At 47.6% G+C, this 19,699-nt stretch overlaps 1 protein-coding gene across 2 annotated transcripts in view; it reads right to left on the bottom strand.

The window, feature by feature from the left end:
- NR3C2 (nuclear receptor subfamily 3 group C member 2) overlaps window positions 1-19,699 on the bottom strand; it is a 294,312-nt gene that overhangs the window by 18,099 nt on the left and 256,514 nt on the right. For both annotated transcript variants that reach the window (XM_037058428.1, XM_037058429.1), the window contains exons 7-8: window positions 14,118-14,248; window positions 9,731-9,888 (exon numbers count right to left, since the gene is read on the bottom strand). In XM_037058428.1, the coding sequence (XP_036914323.1) occupies window positions 9,731-9,888; window positions 14,118-14,248 (289 nt within the window). The remainder of the gene's footprint in view (window positions 1-9,730; window positions 9,889-14,117; window positions 14,249-19,699) is intronic.

Raw genomic sequence — 19,699 nt, 5'->3', positions numbered from 1 at the left:
ACATGCATGTTTGTGTGTTTTACCACAATTAAAAAAATGACAAACTTTTACTGCAGGTTATTTTCCTTTCATTTCTCTCAAATATAATACAACTCTGTCCTAGAATACTGCCTGGCTATCAACCAGTTGGTAAGCACTGTCTTAAATAGTTTACACATTAGCCACTGAAAATTAATATTTTAAATCAACCTTTTCCAAAGACATAAGGAAACAACCAAGATTAAGCCAGCCATAGAAAACCATGGCCAACCGGAGAACACAAAACCCTGGGGCCACACGTGAAAATTAACTGTCATCACAATTCAGTTGTAACATGGAAGTGACGGCCAGGAAGGACTCGGGATGCACGACGCTGATAAAATCATGACGCGAATGGCTCCTTACTGTCGTGGTGCCTGCGATGCTGAGCTCTCACCTGTACCTCTCTCTCCTCAGTGGGACTGACAGCCATCTATAGCCACAGGTAGGACATTCATGCCTTTAGTATAAAGTGTGCACATATGTGTACATAGTACTTAAAGCTTTCACTGATTCCAAATTACGCCTGCACAGGTCAACATGGCAAAGCTTGTTTGGGGTTGTTTGCAAAGGCAGAGTTTGCTAAGCTGCTGTGATTTCTCAGCTGCACTTAAAACACATAAACACAAAAACTGTACATTTCCTCAACTACGTTCAAAATGCTCATTTACCTACGTGTTGTCACCTAACAGAAAGACTCATACTTCTTTTCTATTTATTGAAGCAGTTTTGGCTAAGGAGCTTTACTGGACAACACATTGATTTTGTTGTTGTTGTTAACTTTGGGCCTGTTTCCTTTGTGGCTGCTGATGCAGTTACTGGAAACCTAGTGAGCATTAACACAAGTTAAATCAATCAGCTACTCTTCACAATAACGACCATGTTGCTATGACTACTGGAAGTTTCCAGCCTGTTTGCTACCTGACCTTTCGCAGCTTCTGCCCCTCTGACCCCTCATTTGCACCGTGGGGGACATGTTCTTTTCTGGCTTGCCCCCTGTGTGGCTCTTTCTGCCCACTTACCCCAGCAGCAGCTCCTTCGCAGGCCCTGCAGGCAGCTGTCCCTTGGAGCCTTGGCCGGTTTTTCCTCTGGGTTCAGTTCTAGGCCTTTCCTCGCCACAGCAGTGCCTGGGAGGTTCCGTCTACCCTCAGGCTTCAGCAGCCTCCGTGCGCTGCCCCCTCCTCGTCTGCATCAGCATTCACCTTCCTCCACATGGAGCCCAGTGCTCACCTGACGTTTCCCTGGGGATGTCCTAAGGGCAGCTGAACTCCAGTGCACCCACACACGCTCAGCATCTGTGCTCACAAATCTCTCTCTCAGCCTCTCCTCAGTGCTGGGCCTGCCTGCCGAACTCTACCCCCAAATGCCGGGGGTCATCTTAGACCTTCCACATCCTAGCATAAGACATCTAGAGCTATCCATTCCACGACGTCAGGATCTCCTTGGTCCCCCCCGGCCCATATCTCTGACCTGGACCACTGCACTGGCATCCTCCCGGCCCTTTGTTCCTCCTGCCCCTGCTCTGATGGGTTATCTAGGTCAACGCTGTCCAATAGGACTTTCTGCGTGTTTCCCTGCCTCCCCCCCAACCCCAAGTGGTGGTTACTGAGCATTTGAAATGTGGACAGTGAGAACTCAATGTAAAATTTTGCTTAATTTTCATTAATTTGCATGGAAATAGCCGGCAAGTGGTTTCTGCATTGGACAGAGTAGCTCTAGATTCTCGGTAGACAGACTGAGGATCTTTCAATAGCTTCCTGAAACCATGTGGCTCATAGGTCCCTTCACTGTCTGCATCCTCATTTCTCACTATTCCTCCCTGAGGTTCTTGGATACAATGAAACTCTCTATCACCCTGACCCCTCTCCCTTGGAACACAAAACCTCCTTGCCACAGAGGAGCCTCTCCTTGTCAGTCTGGCAAACTCCAGCTCTGGGGCTCAGCTTAGCAGCTGTTGCCCTGCCCTCATGCCATGGCCCATCTGCACCCGCCACTTCCCCTCCCAGACACTCCGCCCAGGCTCCTGCCATGCGGCATTTTGGCTCCCAGTTGACGTCTGCGTTCCCCAGGAGACTATGCTTTGTGGCAGTGCACCCTCAGGGCCAGCTGCGTGTCTGGCCAGGTGGAGGGGAGCGGTAAGTCACTCTCACAATACGACCTGACTGCAAAATAGGGGTCCTCAGAGACACCATCATGGCCTCTGGCTGACACCGCCCTTAAGCCACTGACATGTGAACAAAGAAGGGACACCAGGGGAGGACACCTTCCTGTCTTCGAGGAGTCGTCTTCCCGGTGGCTTTGTGGCTCCAGCCACCAGCACCTAAAACACACGGGTCCCTGAGCTGCCCAGACCTCTCCAAACCCATGGGGAGTCTTCCTTCCCCTATTCATCCACACACTAAAATAGCAACATTCTGACCTATTTTTCCCATTTTCCCCACATTTAGTTTTAAGCATATCTGATGCTTTCCCCCCAATCATACAAACATAAGAATGTTCTGAATGAGAATAAACAGTCGGCACCACCAACCCAGGGCAGTGCGCCACCCTTGCGGTGGGGACTTTGCGAAGAGGAACAGGGCCCTTGTCTACTGTGGGAGCGTGGAAGAGACACTGAAAACCACGAACGACTCTTCCACGGTTTTCACCGGCCAGACGGAGTACGATCTGACATCTCGATTACTTAACTGGGAATCTTCAGCCAAGCAGATTTCCTTTTCAGGAGGAGTGGGCTCCCATAATCTGTGTCCTCCCATCCCCCGGTGCTCTGGGAAATCAGGCCGTGCTCACTTAGCTGACTTTGGAATAAACAACTCTTCCTTTTTTAGAATCTTTCTTAGTCACGGCCTTGTCAAAGAAGGCAGGAACACCACTAACAATTACATCAAATAGTTGTTTCACTCAGTGAGATACAATATGGCCTTGAATCTTAATCCTCTTACACACACACACGCACGCACGCACGCACGCACGCACCTGTGGAACTGCCAGGCACCTCATTGCAGATACAGAGTCAATCTCATTTCATTGTCACCTGAGCAACGGGAAGACGGACGTTTCTCTCACACACTGAAGCAGTACAGCCAGCCTCTACGTGCCCTACCTGCATTCTGACAGCGCCCAGCTCAGCCACCATTGAGGAGGTGACCATCATCGTTCCTTCCTGATGGTCCCCTCATTGCAATCTGCCATCGTCATTCCATCACCCAACACCTTTCACCCTTTCAACAAATTAGGAAGTGACTCAAGTGCCACCCCCAGACATGTTTTTGACAACTCTGCCCCCCCCACCCCGCCACTGGTAAATCCTGGCAGGAAGCACAGAGCGCTGACACAGGCGAGCACCTGGACTGAAGTGGAAACCCTCGCACTGACTGAGGTCCGAGTGGTGCCCCACCAGAACGGATCTGCCTTGGGCCCTGCGTGGTGGAATGGGCTGTACTTGACGTCCTCGCTCCATCCCGCCAACATTGGACTGTCCTCTCCTGTTTGGGTGTGTCTGCACTTGAAGGACGCTCCGTAGTGGTGGAGGGACACGGCCTGGGGCACACCCAGACACAGGCTGGGCAAAGGTTCTCCACCTCGTTGTGGGGTGGGTGGGCGCCTCGTTCCGTGTTATTTCACTCACTTCTAGAAATTCCCTACAAGGTGGGCATTACTCCCATTTTGCAGCTGATGAAACTGAAGGCTGATGAGTTTAAGTAAAGCGCCCATGTTGACTGAGACAAATGGGCTTGCTGCACCCCCTGGGGCCAAGCTTTCTGCTTTCCCTGGGGTCACATTCTGTGGTGGGCTCCTAGTTCAGCCTCAGAACAACTAATTAGAAAGATATAAGACAATCAAATGTGGAAACAGCAGGCTGTCCAAACAGTGGAACAAATCAGGCCTGGGGCTTGCATTCTTCCGTGACCGGGAAGAGAAGCTTACAACGGGTTTGCATCCATCTCACAACCTCCTCAGATGCAGTCAAGATAAAATGGACGTGACCATGACCACAACCTGATGCCAAAGCACCTGCTAATCAGATGAGCACAAGCGTCTCACAATGGTTTACGTGGCCCACAACGATAAGGATTAATCGCCTGGACGTCTTGCATCAGTATCTCTTTGGTGACTTTGTCGCTGAAACGTCACACCCTCCTCATGTGAAGGGCAAAGCCTCCCAGTGTGCAGGTGTGGCAGGTACGGCATAACCAGAGGGTCCCTCCTCACCTGCCTGCCTCTCCCATCCCCGGCAGAGGGAAACCGTGGCTCTGGGAGCCTGGCCTGGAAAGACCCACTCGGCTGTGGGGCCCTCCCCCCAGAACCAGAGGCAGACGCTCAGCAAGATGGCCTCACCACGTTTCCTGCGGTCTTGCTGAGGACAGCGTCTACAGTGTCTGAGTGACACACCACGGTATCTGCTCCAGTGACAGGTGGCCCCTACCTGGGCTCACCATCGCCTGCAGAGATGAATTCTCCACCCTGAAGCCTGCTTGGTGCAGGTGCAGACAGACCTGCCACTATGTCTTGGCGGCTGCTCAGCATGCTTGCCATTTTAACAAAACCCCAGGCCCACTGCCCCCAGGATGTAGCACGTGCCCTGCAGAGACGATGCACTCCAGACAGCGCCCAGGAGGAGCCAATGCATCGGGAGCGCCAAGTCCCACGTGGCTATTTCTTATGCCCCTCACTGCTGGTTTTCTGGTCTCCAAGGCGCCCTGGCCTGGAACCTGGTGCTGCCATCAGTCCAAAGTTCCCTCCACCATCATGGGGAATTGGGAGCACCAGGCAGAGGCAAGAGGGTTCCAGCTGCCATTGGTGTCCCTGGGCCTTGAGAAATCCCTCTTTGTGCCCCTTTCTCTTCTTCCTCTGACCCCCTCCACCCACCTTGGGAGCCTTCCATGATCCCTGCCTGGCACAGCTGGCTCCTATACTTCTTGACAAGGCTTTCTATCAACTCAGAATTCCTGTCGGTGAGCCCGCGGTGCACGCTGCGCTCGCCTCTTCGGAGCTCTCGGCACCCTGCCTAGTCCAGTGCTGCCTGCTTGCCCGCAGCAGGCTGAAGGCTCCTGGAAGCCAGGCTTGGGGTCTCTTCTCCTAAGACAATGCCTGATACTTTTAGACACTAAAGATTTTGCTCAATGAGATGGACACCTTCCTTTACCAGAAATGTGTACGATTCCTAAGAACGAGCATTCTGTTCACGTGTGCACTGGCAGGGGCTCACTGACGCACGAGCCAATGAGTGAGTGGACGTGGGTGTGCACATGTTCCCAAAGGTCCCACTGACCAAGTTCAGCCCCTGACTACCGGGTACCACGTGCCCGCTGCCTCTCTAGAACCTGAGCTACCGGAGGACTGGGTTGGTGTCACACATTCGCTTTGAATCCTCTGTGGCCTCATCAGATTTGATTGATGTGAGGCCCATTTTTGCCAGAGGACATAATGAAAGGAAGTTGGTTACAAGGTCAAACAGTAGTACAATATGGCCATGAAACTGTCTGGCGGAAGAGGGTAATTTCTGCCTCTAAGAAGTATTACTGATGTCATCTTCAACATTTACTAACTGTTCTAAATACTGATCATAACATAAATAGCCCTTGATCTCTATGAATGAAGTCACCAATAGGTTCATTAGAAATGTGCTTCTTATTCCCACAGGAAATTAACTGCCACCACTAGCAAGAGTGGCAAACTAGAAAATGACGAATTGTCAGCTCTCTCTAAAAGAATAAGGAGTCTCTATGCTTCATGTACCCTAACATCTGCAATGCAAGAACCACGTTCATTCCTAGGAGCCTGACCACAGTCGCTTTCTTCGAAACCTTTTTTGGGAAAAACTGATGCTCACAGGCATGTCAGAGGGCTTACGATTCGTTAAAGTTGTTGACCAATTCAGATACTTAACTGCCAACCTGTTCTTTCAAATAATGTTCCTTTCACGCACCTTGGCACAGTCTGCCACTGCGTGTGCACCATGCGGGGCAAGTCCATGTGTCCCGAGAGCTGTGCACACGTGTCCCGAGATCTGCGCACATGTGTCCTGAAGGGTGGCATAAACCGCACACTTTTTAAAGCTGAATTTACATTCATAGTGTTCTTACGTGTGGGACTCTTAGGAACAAACACTCTTTCCACGAGGTGATCAGAGCTCGGCTCTGAGTGCAGAGCTGGTCCTTCTGTAGCTCTTTGTTCCCTGGAAGACAATTCTACAAATGCTGATTCACTAATTTACTCTAATGAACAAGCCGTGGGCAGTCTCAAGTCTATGCAAGCACACATGTGGGAAAGGTCCCTCTAGACGCACGATGCATTTTTCAATGTTCTGTCTGGAACAGGAATATAAATAGGACTTTCAAGATGCTGCTGTTAGGTTCATTCTGAGAACAAACTTTTTTTATCATTTAAAATAAAGGCTTTAGAATTAAAATGATAAAAAGTGATCCCCGAAGAATGTTCTCCTTCCAGCCAAAATGAAGTAGGAGGGACTGGATTTACCCTGCCACCAGAAACAACCCAAACTGCTCAGAAAAAAAAAAAAAAAAAAAAAAAAAACCATGAAAAAATGGCTTTCAAGGCTACATTCGAGTCAATGAAGGACAGTAACATCTAGAAGGAAGTCTGGGGGAGAAGCCCTGTCGCCTCGGCTCAGACACCAGGAACATGACTCACGGAAAGAAAGAATCAGTTGGGTTTCATTGAAAGGGAAACTGCTCTTCAGAAGATACTGCTCAGAGAATGAGCTGATAAGCCACAGACTGGGAGAAAATGCTCGCAAATCATTTATCTTATACAGGAATTGCATCTGGAATGTACAAAGAACTCTCAANAAAAAAAAAAAAAAAAACCATGAAAAAATGGCTTTCAAGGCTACATTCGAGTCAATGAAGGACAGTAACATCTAGAAGGAAGTCTGGGGGAGAAGCTCTTTCGCCTCGGCTCAGACACCAGGAACATGACTCACGGAAAGAAAGAATCAGTTGGGTTTCACTGAAAGGGAAACTGCTTTTCAGAAGATACTGCTCAGAGAATGAGCTGATAAGCCACAGACTGGGAGAAAATGCTCGCAAATCATTTATCTTATACAGGAATTGCATCTGGAATGTACAAAGAACTCTCAAAACTCAACACTCCAATTAAAAACAAGCAATTCAATTTAAAAAAAAAAATGAGCCAAAGAGCTGAACAGACACTATACCAAAGACTTAACGATGGTAAATAAGCACAAGATCAGATCATTAATCATCAGAGAAATGCAAACTGAACCACCGTGAGATGCCACCACACAGCTATTTCAGCACTCCGACGAGGAGGACTAATCACTCCGAGTGTCAGCAAGGGTGTGGAGCGATGTGGACGGATTGTGAAGGGAGTGTGCTGGTGCACAGCCACTTTGTGGGGGGGTGGGGGGAGCTGGAGGTCTCATGAAAAACGAAAACGCCTCAGCCAGACGACCCAGACATTCCGCAACTAGCTGCTTGCCCAGGAAAAAGAGAGCAACGCCTGCTCCAGGACCACACAGAGACGTCCCATGTGGCTTCACCTGTGAGTGTGCCCAGTCGGAAACAGCCCACGTGCCCGTTCACACGTGACTGACTTCCCAAACGTGGGAAAGCGGTACCATGTGTGCTGCTCGGCAGTGAGAACAACTATGTATTGACGGACACAGTGGGACACAGGAGTCTCAAAAGAATCACGGGAAGTGAAGGAAGCCAGACAGCAAGGCCCACCTACTGCACGATTCCATGTATATCGAAGTTTAGAATACATGCTTTAATAGATGGCATGAAGTCTAGAATATATACAACTCTAGAATGTACAATCTGAGCTCTTTAGCCAGAAAGCAATACAGAAAGCAACTAGGGAGGTGGAGGTAGGAAGAAAAGTTAAAAACGGGCGCCAGGGAAGGTTTGGGGTGCCAGATGTGTCGTGAGTTTTGTGATGACGGCTTTGTGGGTGTGCACGTGTCAAGCCTCTCAGATGGACACTTCGAATATGTTCAACTTACTGTGTTCTGTCAGACCTTGATTTAAAAACACTGAAAGGACAATGGTTCGCCCTAGGAGGTGCTGCAGAGTCACCCCCAGGATGCAGCCACCTGGCAGTTGCTCGCGGAGCTCCTGCCTGGTGCCCAGCACCCTGGGGCTCACAGAAGCAGCTGCAGAGGGTGGGTGGGCATGTGGACCACCGTGGCCCCTGCATGTTTGCTCTGTGCTGCTCTGCTGATGGCACAAAGATTCTGAAAGGCTGTCGAAAAGACAGTTTTTTCCTGTTGTCTCGTTCCATGCCAATTGCTTCAAAACGCACGATCTATTAACACGTACTGTGATAACTGCACGCTCACTTAGCTGCACTTGTTGTCTGCCCATCCACCTGAACAAACAAGAGAACTCGGCGAGAAAGAGCAACGAAGCCCCGTTCTGAGCTGTACTCAGAAGGACTTTTGACACAACCAGCAGAAGGCAGTGACGGCGCCCCTGTTCTCATGCAGATGGTCGACACTCTGGGCTCCAGTTTCCTTTTAGTTCCTCTCGTGTGAGTTGAGGACGCCCTCCTTTGCCGTGTTCCCCATATCCTCCTCTGCCATCAGCTCTGATTCCTAACACTGGCCTTTAAACTACACTCTTTAGGCCGCTGGTAATGAACAGGACTATCCATCACTGAATTTACCTTCTGGCAATTTGACTTACACCATACGACAAGTTCAGAGAAAGCAAAGGTCAACCCAACATGCAAGGGGTCGTCAGTGTTGATGACTGGAATGTGACCCTCTCTCATCAAAGATCCCACAGAGAGTTAGCACTCCACTGCATAACCCGCTCTCTAGGGGATGAACCACTAGGGCAATAGGATTAATTACCATTAAAGCATTGGGCACCGGGCCTGCACCCTTTTCCTTATCAACAGAAATATTTGGAGATGAATTTCTTATGCAAACCTATGGGTTGGGCTTGGGTGATGAATTTTCCAAAGAAAAGGATGAAAACCTCACAAACACGAAAAACCAAATTAGCATGACTACATATAACTTTTTTTTTTTTGAGCCACACTGGCGGAAACACAAAGTGAAATGAGAAGCACACTTTCAATGACATGCAGCAAGGGGTCAGTGCCAGTATTTTGTAGAAGCCTTTAGCCAACACCTTGGCCACATCTACAATTGGTTACATGAGAAGAAATCAGCTCAGAATTTGCTTTCTGTATTTACACTGAGACAGGAAAGGTGACTCCCATGAAGATTAGTGAGTGTAGGGTTCAACATTTGGCAGAGGCTGAGGTGGTCCAAGCTGGCCCTGACCCACGAAAAATGTTTTTGGAAGATTGGGTTATTACATTAACAGCTGCAGAAGATGGTCACTGTTTATGCAACGCGAAAGCAAACATTTTCACTCACCAAACATTCCCTAAACTGCAAGCAGAAATGTGAAACCTGATCTGACCCTGGGCCAGGACTCAGGTTTTACCGTCGAAGTGCGCATTTCTCAGGTCCTGCTCAGAAGGGGAGGGAAGCCCACCCTTGTCTTGAAGTGCAGTTTGTTAGGAACGTCATCTGAAGAAAAACTCCCCACCCCCACCCCCCAACCAGTTCTCCCCTCTTGCTGTCTTGCACTGGACAGCTTACTTCTACTCTTCCCAAAGGCCCGAGAACGCTCTCCACTCCAGTTCCACTTGGAGAGGACAGTGTGTGGTGTCTGACCCTTCGAGTGAGAGCAGCAGGGGCGGTACTTACGTCGTGCATGGAGTCCAGCAGCTTGGTCAGCTGATAGAACCTCTGCCAACTCTGCCCAGAATTGTTGGGACACTTAGTTACCATCTTCCTCAGCTCTTTGATGTAGTTTGTCCTCATTTCTTCAAATGCAGCTTGGCCTTTGAGGCCATCCTTTGGAACTGTGTTTCAAGGAGAATAGACAATGTAAATTCCCAGGAGGGAAATCAGCTTTTGCATCTTAGCGGCTATATGGCTTTTCCCCCACTTTCAGGTTGATAAGGAATCTCAATGAATTATAGTTATCAGTAAATATGGCAGTTAGTTATCTACTGGTAAATTTTTGTTCGCATACATATACAAAAGAACAATAACAACTGCTCTTTATCAGGTGTGTGTGAGATATTTTGAATATATCGGCTCACTTCATCTTGGCATCAGTCTTATGACATAACCATTATATTATTCTTATTTTGTGAATGAGGAAACTGAGGACTGGAGCTTTAAGCACTTGTCCAAGGGCCCAGTAACTGGCAGAGAAGGCACACAAGGCTGGGCTGCTCTGGTCCAAAGCCTGCCTGCCTCCTGACCACAATGCCCCATGACTCGTGGCCTATCATCAAAGTGCTTTATGAATCCTGCCTTGCCAGCACCTCAGAGGTAGGAAAATAGACTTTGATTTTCCAGGACAACTGCAAGAGCCACAGACAATCCCAGCTGGAGCTAGAATTAGAAAGCAATGTCTTCATATTCAAGTTCAAATATCAAAGACACTTGGGAGACTGGCCATCTACCAAGGGGAGAATATGCATGCAAACAAGCACCTTCCATTCTCTTTGCCCCAGATCACATGACAGTTGAGGCGCTGTCATGTGACTCCATAGACAGTCTGGGTGGTGGGGGGTGTGGTGTGCGGTGGGAACACCATGTGGCTCTGCAGGCAAGGGAGAGTCTGAGTTCCAAAGAGAATAAACCATGTTCACCTTTATCTTTGATGAGGTACAAAGTGAAGGGCTATATTTTCTTCTTTCCTTTTATGTAGTGGCTAGCTTTTGTATTTATACACAACCAAAAAAAATCTCACTTGTCAAGAATCTTAAAGTGCTTTGGGATTCAGGACTCAGCAGCACGTGGGACCTGCTGAGACACCTGTCCCAGGGTGCACGGGACAGTGCTCTGTGAAGAAAGGCTGCACCTGTGTCGTGGAAGGAGGTGCAGGGCACCCGCTGCAGGCTAAAGATGTTTCCTCTGAAAATCTACTTACATGCCTGTTTTTTCCCCCACTACTGCCAATGAATTGTTACTCTTAGGCTTTCACTTTCAAAAATAAAATCCCTACAAACGTTAGTTTTGGAAGAAGACCTGCCATAGCTCCATCCTGTGACATTACCATTCTGAGTTGGGACCTGAATGCGCCACGGCACGTGACTCCATCGTAACCTGTACAGAGAATAGTGGCCGCAGCCATCTGCACCCCCGAATGGCTACGTGTGTTTCTGAACCTTACGCGCAACCCCGGAAGCCAGGAACGCCACATCTACAAATAAACCCTGCGGCCCTGGATAAGGGTGTGGAGTATCTTGCAGAGTTAACCTCGCATATTATGTTAATAACGTTCTCTTTTAGTTTAATTGTTGAGGCTTCTGATTTGTGGTTTGTCTAAGTCTCCTTTTGTGGGGCAAAGAAACCCCTAACGGCAACTGCACAAATTCCTGAGGCTTCCATCATATTAGTTGTGGTTTCAAATAAGTAACATTCACATTACGAGTTAAATACCATCCATTATGTAACTGATACATTTCTCTTTCTTTAAAATTAAAACCTTGTTTTAAAGGTATAAAATAAATTAAAGAAAGATGGTAATAACCAGGATGTTAATATTAAAGCTATAGATCTGTTTTCTGCCAAAATTTTAGTGTTAACCTAAAACTTTCTGCAAGAAATTGAAAGTTTGCAAATAACAGCCCACAATTCCCACCCACATGTTAACTTCTTTTGAAGTTATAACATTTGATGGAGTAAACCTTTTGTTTACAATCTAGATGTTTATGGGTGTCAACCTATATCTTAAAAACTTTACCTAAAATTGAAATAAGAGAATACATCTCATGACTGTATTTCAGTAGTACTTGGCACATATGCTAAGATTAACCAAAGACCTTCCTGTTTCTGATAGGTGTGTTCTCAGAAGTTCTCAAAGTGTGAACCACCTGTGTCAAATATTACTTATATATCACTTCTGTGACTGAAATGTAATGCACTAGTTTCCCAGCTACCTATTTTAGAAGCTAAAACAAACCACAGATAAAGAGAACTTCAGCAAACCCTCAGGTTTGGGAGGTCTGCCCAGGTGTTCTGAGTCTCCTGGTTAGGAGGTGTAGCAGGGCTGGTGGAAATGACCCAAATCTATGGGCTGGAGGAGCGAAGAGACGACGGGGCAGAAGCTCGTCTGCCTCGCCCAGTGAGCGGAAGGACACAGAACTCTGATGTCACTGCTAAAAACCGGGCACGCCGGACAGCAGATGGGCCACTTCACATCCTAAGAGGAAGAATGTTCCACATTCTCCCGAAGATTTGCAAAGTAAATGTACTAAAGCCTGCCGTTTCTACGACTCCGAAAATTCTTATGTTTTCCTACCTTCTTATTTTGCTTTCCTTGCATCTATAAAAATCAGAATTGGAAGTGCTGAGCTCCTTGGAAGCTCATACATTACCCAGACAGCTTCCAAATTGGATCAGAATTTGTTACAGGCTGGTGGATTAGGTGTACAGGCGTGGGCAAAAGGAGGCTTACAGTTGTACATTTGGAAAAATACCAATGAATACAGAACAATACAAGAATAAACTGTTTCCTGTACTCACAACTGTAAACCTGCTTTTGTCCACCCCCATATGTAAAACAGAAAGTTAGTAATTAAGATTGAGTAGTCAAAATTAATACAGAATTGATACCCCATAAATTTTTAGCAAAAATACTCCATTTAACTTTTCTACCATTGGTGGGGGGTGGGGTGGTGTGTGTGTGTGTGTGTGTGTGTGTGTTCCACACCATCCACCCTCCCCGCCAGACACCTGTGTCTCTGTCCCTTCAGGCCCTGTCACCCCCTTTCCTATAGTCGGTGGGACCGGTTCTCGTCTTTCTGTGGCACAGCAACTCCCTCACCAGCAGAGTCTGGACTACAGTTTTCTACAAGGATCCTTCCAAGTTGACATCTCAACACCCAAACCTGTCTGCTGAATTCCAGTCCCAAACCATCTTGGTCTTTGCCCTCTCTACTAGGATTCATCTAAAAATTAACCTATCCAAAACAAAACTCATTTTTTCACGCCATAAAGTCCACTCCAAGTCCTGACATCATCACGTTTCTCTCAATGGCATCACTACCATCCGAGTCTCTCCTCTGTGCTCAAAACCTGCGTCACTTCTGACCCAGGCTGTTTCGTCGCCTCTTCGGGTCAGCTGCCAAGGCCGGCTCTGCAGTCTGTCCCGAGTGCGTTTGCGCCCGGGCATCCTACAGCCACCCATCAGCATCCAGGCCATGGTGCCGTCAGCCCCACAGGTCTCCTGCTTCCAGTCAGGACACGCTCTGCCTTGGCCATCATGCCCCCACCCCCGACACCTCGCTTCTTTTTTAATAGGTGGAAAGCCAGATACACCTCCCTAAAGGCACAAAACGCAGCTTTGGTCACATCGCCCCACTGCTCACAGCCCCCAGGGCTGTACTCCTCCGCCCACCTGGCAAAGGCGATGCTGACGAGCCCACCCTTTTTCCCCATGCCTCCCCGACCCTGTACAGCTGGATGTACCCTGAAAAACTAAGTATTTAAATACAATAAAAATGTAAAAATTAACAGGCAGAACAACTCCCCAGAATGGAGCGTGGGGGCCTGGCTCCACTCTCCCATATCCTCACACGCCCTCACGCAGCTCTGAGGAGAATGTGGCTCACACCTGGCACCCACTCTGTAACCTGTCCAAGGTGCCCCCCGTTCCTGAGTCCCTCTCTGAGCCCCACAGCTGACCAGCTCTTCCCTTCTTGGAGCCACACGACATTCTTTATCATAGTAGAAAACCCCTTTCTGCAATGTGTTCAGGTCACCTCTCCATTGAATGCCCCGTGCCTCATTTTCCCTGCCGCTCCTGAACTGCCCGACCACGCACACACCAGACACCTACTGAACGTTTAGTGGTTGGACAAAGGAATGAGGGATGTGCTCTTCCATGGACCCCCAAGCTTCATCCTCCGCAAGCAACTGAGCTCATCAAAGACCAGGGTCCTCCTCCTACTTCCTCCAATTTTTCCTTTTTACACCAACTACCGGATACCCTAAACAGGCTACTCTTGGAACGGGGCTGGGGAGGGGAGACCCGACAATGTAGCAGACAAGGTGTCAGGGGGCATCGGCTTACTCGTGCTCAGCAGCAGCAGGACCTTCATGATGGAGTACTCTTCGAAGGTGAGCTGCAGTCGGACGAACTGGAGGCTGATCTGGTGCATTGCCTGGCAGAGCTCATACATGGCGGACTGGTGCATCCTCTCTCTGCGGAGGCAAAGGGAAAAACTGTCTGAGAGAGCATGGTTTGTCACCAAACGCAGACTGGCAGGCCACGGCAGCCCCCAGAGATCTGAGTCCAAGTGCTCCTTTCGGCGTCAACGTGGAGCAGATGAGTAATTTAAAGACAACGCGGATGCCTCTCCCAGTGACCGGTGAGCTGCTCAGGACTGACCCTGCGGTGCCATTTACTGCACCCTGTAAGACTGCGCCAGGGCCATGAGATCACCCCGAGGGTAGGGAAGCCTCTGGGGTGTGGTGGGTGGCGCCCACAGGCTCCCAGTCCTTGTCAGCCAGACCCCACACGCTGGCTGTCTGGAGGGGCTGTGCTGGGCACTATGAACACAGCCTAGCGACCTAGTCTTGTTTCCACAGGGACCCCCGGACAGAGGCCTTGAAATACGTCTGTTCACCGTTTGCAGAAGCACATTTAAAAGGGGAAATGAGACAAAATTTGGGAAGGTGAGAACCTTGAATGGAATCTCTGGTAAAGGGAGAAAGCAGTATGGGCGTGGGCCACATGTTTCCACACCTTCAAACAATCAACCAATTCTCCTTCTCCATTAAATCCAAACGTTTCCATTAAAACCCATGTTAGAGTAAGATGGAAGTCATTACTGCCTCTTTCCATGAGAAGTAAGGCATCACTTAAGTTTTCCAGATGTATTTCCTCATAGTAATAAATCCCTGAGGAGGCCTTGGGTAACCACTGCTTCACACTGACCAGAATGTAATTAGTGAAAAAGAAACTGCCGGTGGGAGATGGGAAAGGACTCGTCAAAGGCCAAAGAAATGGAAGGAAAGGTCAAGATGGCTGGCAGATGTCCGAGGGACTGAAAGCTGGGGAGCACCTGAAGGGAAACAACCCTGCAATGCCTCTTCCAGGCGGCACTCCTGGGTTTGACAGGCAGAATTCTCTCTCATCTCAATTCTGAAAGCCTTTTGTAAAGAACCCACACAGAACATTTTGCTCTGCATTATTATTGTTATGTCTTTCCTCTCTCTTCATAAGCGGGAAGCTATTTTCAATGAAGGGAATTTTTAAACACATATGCAAACACACAGAGAGAGTTAACAGCAGGAGCCTATGCATCTACAATCCAGAATTAACAATGTAAACAAGTGCTAATATGTTTGCTATTTTCACTTCAGATCATTACCGACTAAACACGACAGAGTTCAGGTCTGCGGTGCCCTTCTCCCCGATCCCATTCATTGTCCTCACTCCAGCCGCCCCCACAGGCCTGCTCTTCCCGGACCTTCGACTTCATCCTCTGCGAGCAACCGAGCTCCTCAAAGACCAGGGCCTTCCCCGCACCTCCTCCAATTTTTCTTTTTTACACCAACAACCTGATACTCTAAACAGGCTACTCTTGGAAGGGGGATGACCTGACAATGTAGAAAAGGTGCCAGATGAGCAGAGGCAGGCTCCTCACTCTGGGTGATGTCCCTCCGATGTGTGTATCTGCACTCGTGTGTATCTATAAATACAGCACACAATACTGCTCTTTTATGTGAAGCTGAACTTAGATACATATGCACATCCATCTGCAACTTACTGTTCTTCAATGTTGTCATTTGGATATGTATCCATTTTAACAATGTATCCATTGTAACTAAATTAATTCACCGTCACTGCTACCAGTTGCACTTGTGATCTCATCGCAATTCACTAATCTGCTCCACTACCACGGGCACTTGGGTTGCCTCCTCCTTACTGATACTACCAGTGATGCTCACAGGGCACCTTGAGCGCTTCTCTAGGACACCGAGTGGGAGGAATTGCCGAGCCATAGATCTGTGCCCATCTGTGGATTTCCTTCCAACCTGTAGGAGACGAGAACATCCTTTTATCCCACATCCCCACCAATATTTGTCATTATCCGATGTAAATTTGTGGCCATCTACGAGGGTTGAAAGGATAACCCCACTGTTGATTCTACTTGTATTTCCATTATCACCAGTAGGCTGAATATTTTTTTCAAATATTTTCTGAACATTTGGGTTTTTTTCCTTGATGACTTGTCTCTTTATATTTTTACGCTTTTTATTGCAAGCTTTTTTCTTTCTAGCACTGTTATCATCTTTATTTTTAATACTTTCACCTTAAAGATTTGACTGATATTCATCTTATTCCTTCAGTATTCCCTCCCTTTCTTCTTTCCTGTCTCTTTTGCCCTCTTGCCCTCCCTTTAGAATTTAGAATTTCTTAAAGCCCCTTGTAGCTTAACTTCCCATGTATTTATAGTTCATGTGCTTCTTACAGACAGCAAAAAGCTACATTAAAAATGTCTGAAGATATTTATATTTAACATTTCAGTTTTACTGTTTTCCTTTATCATAACTGATATATATGAAAAATTTTCCTGCCATTTTAACTTTCTCCCCTGCTTCTTTCTACTTTCCTTCCTTCTTATTAGATGGATGAAGTTTGTAAAAAATCCCCCTCTTTGCTCGTCAGCTGGGTTTGGAAGGTATACATTCTATTTCTACTCTTTAAATAATTAAGTTATGAACTTGCATAGTTAAACATCTAATCAACACCTCTTCCATGAGAAACAGAAAAATGGAGCGTGCAGTTGCTTTGGTCGACTTCTTTCCGTCCACCTTGTTTTATTGAAATTCCACCTTGTTTTCGGATCGCCCTGAATTCTGTCTCTCACACGCAACATCCACGCCTGCCCAGAGTTACCGAAGGGTCTCCCTGGCCGCTGCTTCCTGCCTTCCCCTCCCTACTTCGGGGTTCGGTTTCTGATTGAAGAAACCGAACGCTTCATTCTTGAACGATAGTTTAAAAGCTGGAAATTTCTAACCTAACAGGTAATTTCCTTATTTTGAAGATGGTATTCCACGACACCTGGGCCTTTAATTGATTGCTGCTTTTGGGAAATACCTTCCTAATCTAATCATCATTCTTTCATAGGTAACCTGCATTTTCTCTTTGGTAGCTTAAAACGATTTCCTCCGTTAACGTGAGGTGTGCAGTATCAGTGGGACGTGCGTAGAGGAGACTGGTTCTTACTGCTGCTCAGGACTCAGTGTCCTTATTTGATTTGAAGATGTGTTTCTTCAGTTCTGAGATGTTCTTAGCCGTTGTTTCTCCATCAATCTCCTGCCCATTTGTGCTACTTTTCCTTGCGGCACTCCCGTTAGCAGAGTGTTGGGCCTTCTCATTTTGCCTTCCACGTTAACCTCCCTTTCAGATTGTGGTTTTTTAAAACCACGTGGTGCTGCATCCTAGGCGAGTTTCTTAGACCTATTTTCTAACTAATATTTTTCCTTTTCTCTGTCCAATCTACTGAATGTCTGCAGTGTTTTCGTCATAATGGTAACATTTTTTTTTATGTCTCGGTGCATAGATAAGCTGTATTTAGTTCTTCCTCAAACATTTGTTATTTTGCACAAGATACTCCTTACTTTATGGTTATTATGACTCCTTTCTCTAAATCACATCTTTATCTATTTTTTCTAAATACTTCTAATACATTTCTTTCACAGTTTCTCCCATCTTGTTTAATTCAGCTTTTGGATGCCTGTGTGCAACACGCACTGTTTTGGCCTGTATCTGCCCTCTGGGGGACTCCCAGGGACACTGTCGCCTGGGAGGGGCTCTGGAGGAAGCCTTGACGCCTGTGACTGTCAGGGACGTGCATTTCACTTGCTGTGGACCCGCTTCTCTGCCAGTTTCTCAGCTCGATGCTTTTCAGGAGACTTGTGGTGTTTAAATTTAGACTCCGCACTAGACGTGGTGCAGGCTTCCTTGCCATGTCCCCGGGCTGGCGGGCCGGCTTGTTGAGTTTCACTTTCCCTGTTAGTAGACAGAGAAATCTTTCCAGAGCCCTGGCTCGATGCAGGAGACTCTATTTCAGGCGAGCCTCGCTGGAGCTTCAGTTCTTGTCTGCTGTTCCTGCCGGGGTTCTCATACCAGCCCAATGGCACTTACCACCGTCAACAGTCTGCGGGCCAACTGCAGCTTCAGCTCCAAGTGAAGCCACTCTGGCTGCGAATCCCCTGTTTTTGCACTGTGTTTCTTTTGAGCTTGGCTGTATACATACAGCTTTTTTTAAATGCAGACTTTCTATGTGTTTAGAAGGGGAAAAGGGGCTCAGTTCAGTTTCAGCATCCTGATCGCTAACTACAAGCTTCTGAAAGGCAGGCTCCGTGCCTGACTCATCTTTCTGAATGTCCAATAGAACATGACACACAAGTGCCATGTGCTGGTCCTTCTTCCGTGTGGACTGTGTGAATGAATGAGAGAGAGAAGACAAAAGGAGAGAGAACAAGAGAAGACGACTAAAGGACTGAAGACACAGATCTGCCTATGCTGGTGATGATTAGAGAAAGGTAATACTGAACATTGACATGAAGATCAAATACATGGCTAATGAAACGGAGGTGGCATTCGTAGAGTTCTCAAAAAGTTCCCCCCCAAAGGAAGAGGTTTAGATCATGTAAAGTGGGGGCGAAGCAGACTGCTCGTCGGGATGCCCGTGGATACAACACAACAGGCATCGGGCGCTGTGAGGCAGAATAGGCGCCCTGGCTTTACTGCAGGAGACCCTGGAGATGCGTGGCCCATCAGCCCTTCCATGTGCTGGCTCTGTGAGCCTGTGGCTGTGTTGCCCCCAAGACCCAGGCTTGTCATGTGTGAAAGGGGGAAGAATAATTAAGAATAATTCCAACCTGCCCTGGCTGGTGTAGCTCAGTGGATTGAGCACAGGCCTGTGAACCAGAGGATCGCGGTTCAATTCCCAGTCAGGGCACATACCTGGGTTGCAGGCCGGTTCCCTGCAGGCCAACTCCCAGCAGGGGACGCACAAAAGGCAACCATACATTGATGTTTCTCTCCTTCTCCCCTTCCCCTCTAAAGGTAAATAAATAAATAAAATCTTTAAAAAAAAAAAAGAATAATTCCAACCTTGCAGGGATGTAGGAACCAACCGTATAGAGGTTCTTGAATTCGAAAGTACTGTACATGTGTTAGCTATTTTTAAAAATATAACGGAAAGAATAAAATGCTTCTTGGAAGACCAATGATCATTTTGGTTAAAACAAACTAAGAAATAATCAAAATTTTAAAGTGACTTTTCAAGAAAACACTACTGTGTTATTACTATTATTATTGTTTGCATGCGTGGTATGGGAAAACAAGAGGACCACCAGAGAGCACACGGATGTTCAGGGACAGGGAAGGGACCTGCCTGGGGCAGGACGCCAGCTAAGTGCTTCTGGATCCAAGTGTTATCGGATGTGTGGGCAAAGCGTCCACGTAGACTGAAGCTCACTTAAAGAGACCTCATACACCACCTGAGAGCAGGTGAGAGAGTTAATGTATGGCGATACCCCCGGGGAAGGCCTTTTTTGCCACTCCACTCTGGACAGCGTCTCTAAGTCTCGTGGTGGCACCTGGGTGACCTCCGTGGTCTTCAGAGCTACGTG

This window comes from Sturnira hondurensis, unplaced genomic scaffold, assembly GCF_014824575.4.
Source record: "Sturnira hondurensis isolate 20B ecotype Veracruz unplaced genomic scaffold, ASM1482457v3 Scaffold0010128, whole genome shotgun sequence".
NCBI lineage: Eukaryota > Metazoa > Chordata > Mammalia > Chiroptera > Phyllostomidae > Sturnira > Sturnira hondurensis.
Note: the sequence above shows the minus strand (reverse complement) of the source record. Positions and strands in the feature narration are given on the sequence as shown.